The sequence below is a fragment of the Brachyhypopomus gauderio genome, chromosome 6 (genome assembly GCF_052324685.1).
Source record: "Brachyhypopomus gauderio isolate BG-103 chromosome 6, BGAUD_0.2, whole genome shotgun sequence".
In the NCBI taxonomy this organism is placed as follows: domain Eukaryota; kingdom Metazoa; phylum Chordata; class Actinopteri; order Gymnotiformes; family Hypopomidae; genus Brachyhypopomus; species Brachyhypopomus gauderio.
Window position 1 is genome coordinate 6,117,485 of NC_135216.1, and position 12,634 is coordinate 6,130,118.

The following is a 12,634-nucleotide window of genomic DNA, read 5'->3' on the forward strand; positions in this document are numbered from 1 at the left end:
TTTCAATAATTTAAAACTGGATGTCAGAAATATATGACACTTAACAGTAGGTCAAAAAGGCCCTGAGCCCGTTTGCTATACTCCAAAACACCAGGTGGCGCTGTACGTTCACTGGTAGAAGTTACGTCGCCGAAGTAACAGCAAACACGGCAATGGAGGGAAATTTAATCGACAAAAGAAAACCCCGCATTTTCCAGTTATACTGATAAACTGTCAAACCGCCACATTTCTTTAATGTTTATATGCAGCGAACCGGCTGCGAAACTATTGTGAACTGTGTATAACGTTAGCATAAAATTTGACATTCATATTTGATGGCAGGCTGCGGTTCGACTGTGCAGATACATATTCCTGCTAGCAGCTAGCTGGTTAGCTTCATGCTGAACATCAAGTGAAATCGCAAAATCGAAGCGACGGGCCTCACATATGCTCGGAAAACATGTCCGCGCAAAGGAATGATCCAGAGTTGGCCTCACTACTGTACGCAGCAGTAAACAATGCAAACGCCAGGTAATGTCAGTCCAAAATATTCATTTTCTGTACCTCTGGCACAGCTACATTCACAACACTCACTAATAAATGGCTGTTGCAGATCATGTAACACGGGGAGAGTGTGTGACAGCACGAAACAGTGCTGTGCCTGATAGAAAAGCTGTTCCACGTGCTTGATTTCAGCTGAAGAAGTTCATTAGTCTTGCTTTTCAGACTTAAATATACTCTAATGGCATTTCTAATAGTCTTGACGTTGAATAGATCTAGTGTTGCATCCCTAGCTGTTTGCACCTGTTTGGAAAACAACATCACTCATTCTGTACTGTGTCCAACAGGAGTGTGGAGGTGTTGCTCATACAGGGTGTAAGTCCTAACGTGGTCCTTAGCCACGGTCTGGCAGCTGTGCACCTGGCTGCAGGTAAAGAGTCAGAAAAAGGACTTCGATGCCTGAGACTCATCTTACAACACGGCGCTGACCCGAACCTCAGGTGTGTGGCCCAGAATACTCTTTAAGTCATACAAATGTATTATTATACATATTGAAATTACACCCCCCAAGTAGCAATTAAGAGTGTTTATAAGACCTTTAATGTTGAAGGATTTGTTGGTTGGTTTGTTTTAGGTCTGATGAGGGTCTAACGCCAGTACATATTGCTGCATCATGGGGTTGTTATCAGAACCTGAAATTACTTCTGAAAAATGGTGGAAACCCAAGTTTAAAAGACCAAGTAAGATATTCAGTTTACTCCGCTTACCACGATGCTTTCACGCTAAAAATATATTTAGACCCTTCTTGAACATTTGTAAAAGTTTATTTTGTTTAAAAACTATGTCAGCCAAAGATTTAATATTGGGACATAATTTTTAATTAGAATAAAATGACTCGTAATAAATGTCTAATAATCATATTGCACTGTGAAAATCTAAACTATGTATGCTCTCGTTTCTTAAAAATCCTAAATGAGTGATTTAAGTGATTCCTTGTCAAAACCAGCAAAAGATGCTACAAATGCCACTACATTCATATAGATTGCATCTGTACATAGATGGGTTGAACTTTCTGCCATGCTGTTTTCAGGATGGGAACAAACCTGCTGACCTGGCAGAACAAGAAGAAAACAGCAGATGTGCGAGCATTCTTCAGGACTACGAGTCTCGCGCCCCGCCAGCCCAATGCCAAGACCTTCCAAAATTCCAGTACTGTAAGAAAATTTCACACTGTCTTAACATTAAAGTCACCTAGCTAATATTGTGTAGGTCCCCCTCATGCCACCAAAACCCACCTGACCCATCTATGGACTCCACAAGGCCTCTGATGGTGTCCTGTGGTGTTTGTCACCATGTCTTTAGCACCAGGTCCTTTATCTCCTGTATGTCGTAAGCTCCTTGAATTACACTCATTTTTCCAGCACATTCCACCGATGGGCTCAATTGTGTGATTATGGAGTACAAGTCAGCACCTTGAACTCTTCCTCAATATCATGTTCCTCAAACCATGCCTGACAATTTTTTTGTGGTGTGGCAGTGTGCCCATTGCCATTAGTGAAATTGTGTTGTAGGAAGCACAAATGTTTACTTTGTACAAAGTAGCATATGCATGAATGCCAGGGCCCAAGGTTTCCCAGCAGAACATTACCTACAGCAGTGGTTCCTAAACTTTTTCTGCAGTGCCCCCCTTTAGTAGATGAGAATATTTTTGCGCCCCCCCCCCCCCCCTACACCCCCCCCCCCCCCCCATTGACTAGGGATGTGTTGAAAACTTACAAAAACAATAGGTTCACAACTTTGGTCAAACATGAAAGAAATAAGAAGAAACCTTTTGCAAGAAACATTTTAAATGGTTCAAGAATTCTAAATATAATTGAAAATAAATAAGGAGATGAAATAAGAGAAACAGCAATACATATGCGGCTAGTTTGCAAGCGCAGACATCACGCAGAGCACAAAGCATGTAACGGCCAGAAATATGTGTACTGTCTCTTTAAGGGAGCGAGTTGAGCGCGCGTATGGAATATTGTTTTTTTAGCTTTCTGCCGTAGACCGAGTCAGACCACTGATCTTTAATTTATTTCTGTAAGTAACGCATTCAATGAGCTTTGGACAACTCACCAGTTCATGTATGAACAGTGAAGTATTGCTGGAGCCCAGGTTTATTTCGGTCAACCAGCAAATAAACGGACTAAGTGGAATACCACCAGCGCGAGTATTAAGGTTGAACTAACTCCGAAAAGCAAGCAATACAAGCATAGATTTAGACTGAATAGATCTGTTTTTATGGATCGGTCACATTGTCCCCGATACCCGATCTAGAATTTTTTCAGATATTAATATCGGAATCGGTGCATCCCTAATATTGACACATGTGCACATGTTTTACTTCCAAGCTCCGCGCCCCCCCTGCAATAGCTTCGCGCCCCACCTAGGGGGCGTGCCCCCCACTTTGGGAACCACTGACCTACAGCATCACATTGCTTGGCAATTTTCTGCACTAGCTTGCCTTCCCATAGAGCACCCAAGTGCCATCTTTTTCCCAGCTAAGTGACCCAGACCCAGACACCTCACATAACGTTAAAGAAAATGGGATTCATCGGGCTGCATTCTTCCATTATTCTGCGGTTCTGTTCTGAAACTCATGTGTCCCTTGTGGATGCTTTCGACAGTGCGCAGGGGCCAACACGGGTGTTCCGACAGGACTGCGGCTATGTTGACCCCCATGCAGCAAGCTGAGATCCATTTTGACACCTTTCAGTCATATCCAGCATCAGACGTTCAACAGTTTGTGCTACTGTAGCTCTCCTATGGGACTGGACCGCCTTGGGCGGCAGAGGAGTTGCTCTGACTCCATCATCTAGCCATTACAATTTGACTCTTGTCCCAGTCACTCAGATCCTTACACTCACCCAATTCATCATCACACCAATCAACTTCAAGAACCGACTGCTCACTGCATATGTGTGTATAAAGATTAGAGCTGTGCCAAAAAATTGATTCACATATCAAAAATCGATTCTCATTTGCTATGATTCAGAATCGATTTTAAATGCCCCAAAAGCGATTCTAAGTCGTGGTGAAGTCTCGCGTTGCGTAATTAGAAAATTACGTGAGACTTTACGCAGCAGGTTCTGGGACACACGCATGCGCGGAAAAGTTTCAAAACAAATGGAGGAAAGAGATATTCAACCAGTCCCGTCTTCGTTTAATGCAAAAATATGGGTTCATTTTGGTTTTTACCGAATGCCAGGGAAGACCGAACTTGACACAATGAAGCTCGTGTGCAAGGCTTGTGTAAAGGCGCGTGAAATAATATAGAAAAGGGTGGACCTTCAACAAACACGGAAGACTCAACGCGCAGAAGGATAGAAACCAAAACCGTGAGGGCACGGAGTAAATAGAAACAAAAAAACAACGCGGAAAATACAACATGTAAAAAATAACACTCAACTGTAGAGAGACGGGAGAAAGAAACAAAATCACAACAGGAACTAAAAAACAGCGCGGATAAATGCAACGCGAAACCGAAACCAAAGGGGAAGTAACTGGCAGCAGGCAAAAACGCTGCAGCAAAATAAAACCCTTCCCAAAAAGAAAAGCAGAAATTTTTATAAATCAAATCATTTTTTTATCGAAAATCGATTTTGAATCTAATCGTGGCCCCCAAAATCGGAAGCGAATCGAATCGTGAGATAGTAAATGATTTCCACCCCTAATAGAGCTATACGTTTGTCTGTTTTTGCACATGCGTTGTTAACACTTGGCTGTTTTCTAGCGCTGTACTCGGGCTGCTGTCCGAGCGATGGGAGCGTGGGGTCAGCCTCCCTGCTCAGTGACTTCGGGGAGGACATTCTGAGCAGCACACGGCGCTCGTCTTTATTCCGGACGTCCGAGATCCCCAGCAGACCCGGGTGGGCCATTCGCCCCCATGACTCCTGGTTTTCTGAGGTGTCTTGTGTGCGCGACAGTGAAGTGTTCCATGGAGGTGAAGCGGATGACACGGCACCACCTGTTCTCTCCAGCACCCGCCTGTCAGTCGTGGACAGCAAAAAGAGTCCGGAAGTGCTGTCCATGTGCAGAGTTGGGGAGGCCGGCCCACGTTTGGTCCAGTCTGCCCCTTTAATACCCCTGAGCCGTAAGAGTGTATCCTTCAGGGATTTCAATGAGTATTTTCCATCTTCCCCACTGAACATCCCAGCTGGGAGTCACGATTCCTGGGATACGACGGTTGATTTCTCCCAGTACCCTGATTTCCTAGACTCTGAGCGCATGGCAGCAGTGCTGCCAAAACACGGCATTGATGTCACCTCCCCGGACGACGTATTCGTGTTTTGCCGAGAGGCCGTGTCTGATGATGAAACTGAGAAGACTGTAATTGGACTGGGAGCGATGGGTGAGGAGGAAGATGTTGTGTTTGCTGATAAAGTTGATGAGCAGAAACAGAAAAGCGTCAGCAGTGGCAGTGGGTCCAGTCAGTATAGTAGCTGTGACAGTGAGACATACAAGAGTGCAGTTGAAGCCCCAGTGACTACCGGAAACTTCTCACCCTTGGAGAAAGACGAAGGAACGCCTTGTAGAAATGGATGCGACCAAGATCAGAGTAAAGCCATTACCAACATCATTGGACCAACCACAGAAGGTCCAGACTCGAACAGCGCTGATACGGAAAGCGTCGAATCAGCCACCGACAGAAGTAGCGGGAAGACAGATGAGCCCAAGACTAACGGTGAGCCTTGCGTTAGCCTCATGCCCAACTGCGTTCTGGAGGCCGAGGAAGCCCTGGTCGAGGCTCGCTTCACCCCGAGTCCTTTTGTGACTGGCAGGACTCACTCGAGACTCAGCCGCTGCTCCCAGAGACTCAGCAGTTCCTCGTGCACCTCGTCTCTGTTTGAACAGACGCTTCCCACACCGAGCCGGGTGCGGCGCCAAATTGCAAAATCACCGCACGGCGCAGACGACGCAGATGCCTGCTCCAGACCGTCGCGTGATGAAAGCAGCATGGGGGACCTCGGCTCCTGCATGGAACGTCTGCGGGTGTCTTCAAGCCAGAGCTCAGATGACCGCGGAAGCCAAGCGGATACGCTGATCGTCTCCAGGAGCATGGCGGACACGTTGATCATATCTAGAAGCGCTGTTGACAAGAGCTTAGAAAGTGGCAGTAACAGTTTTACAGAAACCATAGAAACATCTTCAGATTTTCATGATGACAAGCCATTTTTCACCTCAGATAGGTCCACCTCAAGTGAAAGTCCTGTGCTAAAAAACAAAACTGAGCATCGCACAGCAACACAGATATTGCACAGAAGCTCTTCTGCTTTGAAAGGAGATGATTGTGGCCTGGACTCACAGGAAGAGTCTTATCCGTGCCAGTCAAGCCTGGAATCGACCTCCAGCTGCAGCTCCGAGAGCTCGGGGCCACCAGGTAACCCCTTCAACACACCTTCCTCAGGCTGTACACCCAGGTACAGCATGAGCAGGTTCTTCAGCCATTCGCCACCCCAGACGCTGGCAGATCTTTCCTACACCCCTGGAGGACGCCCCATCATCACGGACACGGACGAACCCGTGGAGTACCTCTACACCGACACAGAAGAAGGGCACGAGCTGATCGAGACGCACGTCCCGCCCACCTCCAACGCGTCCCTGAGCTCCAGCGTCCTCACCTCCACCAGCGACGACACCGTGCTCTACGACTGGCGCTCTGTGAAGTCGGCCATCTCCAGCCCAGAGAAAGGCAAGGAGAACCATAGTCCCGGTGGGGAGGACGCCGCGGACACCAGAGGCCTGACGGACCAGGAGCTCAGACGCAGGCTTGTGGAGCTGGGAGAGGAACCAGGGCCCATCGGCAGACGCACGCGTCCTCTGTACATCCAGAAGTTAAGATCCCTGCAGAAGAAGTCCGTCTCCCAACAGCCAGCCCAGAACAGCTCACCCGCATTCCCCGGTATGTTATCAGCTACCTGCAGATTAAATTGATATTTATGTGCTTTTGATACACTTTGCTTACTTCTCTTTGGTTTGTTTATTTTCTTTACTGAATGTGTTTCTCCTCCCCCCCTGACGAGCTGCAGGTTATAGCGCAGAGCTCAGTAAAGCACTCTGCACGTTTCGTCTGCCTGATTGCAAGGCGGACGAGTACTTACTGTGTGAGCAGTTTGATCAACCTGATCACAAGAAGCACTGGCGTGAAGGCATCATCAAGTCCAGCTTTAACTACTTGCTTCTCGATCCCAGGTAACGTCCCGCCTCAAGGGGAGGGTGAGATTTAAATGTTGCTCAGGGAGGATGAACAAATCAAGGTCTCATCATGCTCTTCTTGCTAGAGTGACGAGGAACCTTCCGTACCGCAGTCAGTGCATGACCACCGCCGAGTGCTTCCAGACGTTTGTCAGCGCCATCTTCTACGTTGGGAAAGGCAAACGGTCCAGACCATACAGCCACCTGTATGAAGCCCTGGAATATTTCAAAGGAGACAAGACATCTAAGGTCTGAGAGAAATTGATTTTTTTCAGCACATTAATACAGTGAGTCCCTGCTAATCGACAGGGTTAGAGACTGAAAAGTCTGCCGTAAAGCAGTTTTCGTTGTTAAGTGTGACCCTAGATTTAGATACGCTTTGATCGTAAATACAGTATAGAAAAAAACTAACAATGTTCTCGTGTGTACAGCGTGAGAAAGAGCGATCGCGTTACCGAGATGGACTGCGGTGGAGGCTGCGCTGCTTCAGCTTATCGTACACAATATGCGCAAAATAAAAAAAGTCGGTCGTAACTCCGGTCCGTCGTTAACCAGACCCGTTGTTAAGCGGAAACTCACTGTATACTATTTTTGTACTGCTTTTTCCAGCACAGGAGGTTTTCAACAAACTGGCCTTGTTCTCGCTTGGTGGATGTTGACAAACCTCTTTTTGGAAAAGTAGAAGACCTCATTTGTGTTGACTGTTTATATTGTATGTTGGTAGACCCCTAATAATCCCATAAGACCAGGCAGCCATTCTGGCTGGTTTTGTCCATGGAGGAGCTGCACATTTTCATTCCATCTGAGCAGGGGCATCATCTGATTACACTTGTTTAAGCAAACAGTTGATTAGCTGTATTGGTTGCTTGGCTAGAACAAAAACCTCCAGCTGCACCTACACGTTAGGGATCGGTCTCCAACACCTACCAGGTGGTGTAACTGCAGCGGTGTTCCTCTCCTTTAGAAACTCTGCTCGAAGGTGCAGCACATTCTGCAGGTATGGACCTGCGGCCTGGGTGTGGTCTCCCTGCACTGCTTCCAGAACGTCATCCCGGTGGAGGCGTACACACGCGAGGCCTGCATGGTGGACGCCATCGGTACACGCACTTCGCCCGCTCCACCCGAACTTCGTGTGAACGACTGAGAGCTTTGAACGTTCGTGTTGGGTGTTTTCACCACGACGCCCATCTCACCGCTTATCTCCCGATAGGCCTAAAGATGCTGACCAATCAGAAGCGAGGGGACTATTATGGGGTGGTCTCCACGTGGCCGGTGAGGAGGAAGCGGGAGCTGGGCGTGCACCTACTCTACAGAGCCATGCAGATCTTCCTGGCCGAGGGCGAGCGGCAGCTCCGGCCGGCCGACATCAGACCGGCGCGGTGAGTCCCGGTCCGCAGGGGCCGAGTCCCCACACGTCACGTGGGTGAAGACACTGAAGGACGTGAGTTTGTCACAGGGGGTGCATGTCTGCAGTGGGAAGTGTAAATGCGCGTGGAGCATTACGGCGCCGTTCTGGAGCTCTGACATCATGTACTGCTGGGTTATGCTGGACCAGACCTGCTGGACCAGACCTGCTCCTGGATGGAATGCTTTACATCACTGGGGTTTTTTTGTTGATACTCACAAAATGTCTGCATTGTCATCATGATTAATACACAGTGGATGGTGCAGTCTGGGGCACAAGCTTAATTAAAAGCACTACTGGGAGTCAGTAAAGATCATTGTAGTTTGGGTTTTGTTTTTAATGTGTAGTATCTAGGGAAAATCACACAAATCACAAGAAGAAGAAAAAAACAAGAAAAATATGTATTTGGGTTCTGGTAAAATTGCATTTCAACAGTTTTTTTTTTTATCTAAAACACAAAACCTGGTCAGCATCATCTACACTTCTAACCTTCACAAAAACAGACAATGTGTATGAGTTTGTATTAAATTGTGTTTGAAATCAAAACTGGCTTGGAATGGGTTGAACTGATGCTCCTGTACTGCTGTTGTGTAAAATACACATAAATGCACAAAATGTGAATTCTTCAAATGTAAATGTACATTTCCTGCATTGGATTGGTAGATGGAAGAATATCAGTGTTGTATGTTGACTGAATGATTATGCAGATCATGAAGAGTTTCTTCTCTGCACGTGCTGGTCTTCTCTCCTCTCACAACCATAAAGGGCTCAGTGAGCCGATGTGGTGGTGTGTGTTATGAACTGTTGTGTTGTGGACTGTTAATGAGCTGATGTGTTGTGTGTTGTGAACCGTTGTGCTGTCGACTGTGTTAATGAGCTGTTTTGTAATAATGAGCTGATGTGTTGAGTCACCTGTGTTGATTAAAGTGCACTGAAACCAGGTTAAACAAAGATGGCAGTGCAGAGCAACATAGGACAAGGACTCTTCAGTGTCCTACTGAGTGTAAATAATACAGTGACCCCCTATAACGACCTGCTGTATAGACACAGTGTGTGTCCATTTTAGTTAGAGATGGGAATATTTCTGCATGTGAGCCTCTTTATGGAAGACATTTTCTATTTTTCTAAATGTTAGCTAGAAGATTACAGAAGTTCATCCTTTTCTATTTTTGAATTTCTAATAGTTTTTAGTTTGTTACACAATTGTGAAAAAGTGCCTGGACATTCATGTAAAAAGAAACAATTGTCTTTAACTTTCTTTACTCGTGTATACGATGTAGCCTCTTTTCTGTCATATTCTTAAATATTGGTATATTAATCTTGCCTGTGTAGTGTCGTCATCTCTGTAGTAATGACGGTAGTGATGGTCTTCTGAACAGTGTTGTAAATGCTGTGCTGTTGCTACTCTGTGGTCTTACGTCATCTCTCTGGATTTTACATCATCTCTGTGGTCTTTACATCATCTCTGGATTTTACATCATCTCTGTGGGCTTGACATCATCCCTCTGTGGTCTTTACATCTATACATATACACATTCATGTACAGGTGTGTTGTGTCAAACAGAAATAAATAAATCTAGATTAAAAAGAAAACCGGCATATTGGTTCTCAAAAAATGTAAATAAATAAAGAGTGATCAGTGGACCTGGCTAGATAGGCGTTGTTATGGTGCCTTCACTGTAATGCAATCAAATTTTATATTTCACACACTGGGATAATGTATTTCTGTGAGTGGATCACACTCAGAACTGCAGGAGACTGGTGTAGCCTTCAGCCTCTGCTGTGACTCCACCACTAGCAGATATGGTACATTCCTATACAGTTGCCATAAAGTGGTTTACTTGGGCTGCCCCACTGGTTAAGAATGTCAAAATGTCCTAGCACCTGTCCCCTCAATTTTAACTGCACCATAGTATCACACACTACCACACATGCATATACACCAACACCTACACACAACACTGGGGGTGGAGGGGTGGGAAGGCCTTCCTTCACCCACTTCCTGCTCCCTGCCGGGGCGGGGGGGGGGGGGGGGGGGGGGGGGTTGCTGGCACGGGACTGGGCTGGTGGCTTCCTAGGACCGCTACCGGTCCTTGCTGGTCCAGCCATTTGCCCCTGCCGCAGAGGGTGTGCTAGTCTGGATAAGTGTGTGTCTCTGTCCTTGTTTTCTTCTTGTTTCTGAATGGGTGGATGAATGAGTGCGTGTTGGAGGGAGGGGACATATGGCCAGGTTTGGAGGTGTGAGGGTGAATTTGAGTGTATGTGTGTGTGGGTGGGTGTGTACATGGTGGGGGTGTATAGGGGCGAATGTAGGGTGGGTTTGGTTATGTGGGTGAGGACAGCTGGTTCTGGGTCGGGGCTGGTCGTACCCGGTTCACTCATGGACACTCCCCTGAGTCTACTGCACCACTCCAGAGGGGGGGCGCCTTGGGGCTCCGGAGTCCGGCTTGGCCCCCCGGCGTAGGGGCGGTTGGCCCGCTCCCCTGGGCGGTGGTGGAATGGGGCGGCCGGGTGCTCCTCGGCGGGAGGTGGGCCCTGCCGGGTGGTGGGTGGCTTTCCGGGCGCGTGGCGCCGTGGTTTTGCCGCTGGCCCCTGGGGGGGGGGGGGGGGGCATCCTGGGGGGGAGGCGCTCTGTTCCCTCTGGTTCCCCTGGACCTGCGCTCCTTGACTGGTGGGGCGCTGTCCGGGGTCTCTCTCTCCCGCCTGCGGGGGCGGGCGGGTGAGGGTTTCTGGGAAGTGCGGCTCTGGTACTCCACCGCTCTGTGGGGGGCCGTGGGCGGGTGGGATTCCCGGGTCTCTCTCCACCCGCCTCTGGCCTCTGGGGGAATGCTGTCGCAGCTACCCACCCTTGCTGGTAAGTACATTCCATACATCTATCCTATGTTGCACTTCTAGGTTGCACATAAACACACACTCACACACACCCATACATCGCACTCATCTGCACTATATGTATTTGGTTTACTTTCTGTACTTCTTTGCAGTGGTCATTTGAGCTGGTGTTTTATTTTATTAATATTATTATTATTATTATTATTCTATTATTATTATTATTATTTTTTCTTCTTTTCTTTTTCTTCTCCTTTCTTCTCCTACCTCTGTCTTTTCCCTTTTTATTATTTCTCTCCCCCTCTTTTCTTGGTCCACCTAACCCCAATAATTATCACTTTGCATATTGTTATCACTATATATTGTTATCACTACACTATATATTATACAGAATTGTTATAATTGCCATTTAAATCTGTACATAAAAACAAAGTTGTCCTCCAAAGATGGGGGGGTGGAGGTGGGCCAAAAAAAAAAAAAAAAAAAAAGAATGTCAAAATGTCTACGAGTCAGTGTAACATCATCATGAATGCCAGGGCCCAAAACGTTGAACGTTGCCCAGAGTATCACACTGTCTCCACTGGTCTTCCCATAGTGCTTCCTGCTGCCCCATCTTGTCCCCAGATAAGTGACGCACATGCACTCAGCTGTCAAAATGAAGTCAAAGCAAATGTGATCGGATCCGTCATCTCTCTTCCATTGCTCCATGGCGGCTACATGGCAGACTGCAATGCACTGTGCCTTCTGACATGTTTCTATCATAGTCAGCGTTAACTGCTTATTGTACTGCAGGAGTGCTTCTCTGGAACCTCATTAGTCCTAGTACCAGTTCTGTATTACCGGGTCTATAATTGGCCTCGTCACATTGTTGCTGGTTCATCAGTTGCCCTTCCTCAATCGATTTTGATAGGCATCAATCTCCAGACCCACAAGAACATCCCACAAGAACATTTTGGACCTACCAAGACTTAATATACAATTAAAATACAATAATTAATTTCACTTGTTGCCTAATATATCTCAACTCTTTACAGGTGCTATTGAAATGAGACCATCAAAACCGAATAGATTCTTCTAGGTACATTTATACAGTTTTTGAAGGAACGTGTCGGCAGGGAGGTTGCTCCAAACATCTTGGAGAACTTGTGGATGAACTAACCACAGATCTTCTGTGGATGTAGGCTTGCTCAAATAATTCTGCCTTCTCGTGTCATTCCAAGACAGACTCAATGATGCTGAGATGAAGGCTCTATAGCCTCTTCATCACTTCCAGGGCTTCTTGTTCTTTATGCCAAAGATGTTTGGGGTCATTATCTGCTGCAGAATAAATCTGGCAATCAGATAGGTCCCTGATGGAGCCAATCAGACATGTCCCTGATGGAGCCAATCAGATATGTCCCAGATGGAGCCAATCAGACATGTCCCTGATGGTACTACATGATGGACAAGCATCTGCGTGTATTTCTCAACACTGATGATGATATTCATCCTGACCAAATCTCCAAGTCCACTAGCTGAATGGCTTCACTGTTGTCTGCAGACACCCATTAGACTCTCAAGCTTCTCGGTGAACCATTATTCACCACTCATCACTCTAGAGCACCTGTTGCCATTTTCTGCACTCCACATCCTGTTTTCTTGAAGTTTCATGCATGCCTTGTTTGCACACTGAATGTAGGA

At 46.8% G+C, this 12,634-nt stretch overlaps 1 protein-coding gene across 1 annotated transcript; it reads left to right on the forward strand.

Annotated features, from left to right (window-relative positions):
- The first annotated feature begins 135 nt into the window (after nt 1-135).
- Nucleotides 136-9,695, forward strand: LOC143516584 (uncharacterized). The gene is made up of 9 exons (XM_077008283.1): nt 136-510; nt 828-980; nt 1,115-1,220; nt 1,571-1,694; nt 4,259-6,427; nt 6,555-6,717; nt 6,807-6,969; nt 7,685-7,817; nt 7,931-9,695. Exons 1-9 carry the CDS (start codon nt 440-442, stop codon nt 8,101-8,103), a joined length of 3,255 nt encoding a protein of 1,084 aa, XP_076864398.1. The 5' UTR covers nt 136-439; the 3' UTR covers nt 8,104-9,695.
- The last annotated feature ends 2,939 nt before the right edge of the window (nt 9,696-12,634 follow it).

Bases quoted from the DNA above. Each gene is read 5' to 3' on its own strand.
- LOC143516584 (XM_077008283.1), top strand. From the start codon at position 440: ATGTCCGCGCAAAGGAATGATCCAGAGTTGGCCTCACTACTGTACGCA. The intron at 1,221-1,570 runs GTAAGATATTCA...TGCTGTTTTCAG, and splicing joins ACCCAAGTTTAAAAGACCAA to GATGGGAACAAACCTGCTGA. The intron at 6,428-6,554 runs GTATGTTATCAG...GACGAGCTGCAG, and splicing joins CAGCTCACCCGCATTCCCCG to GTTATAGCGCAGAGCTCAGT.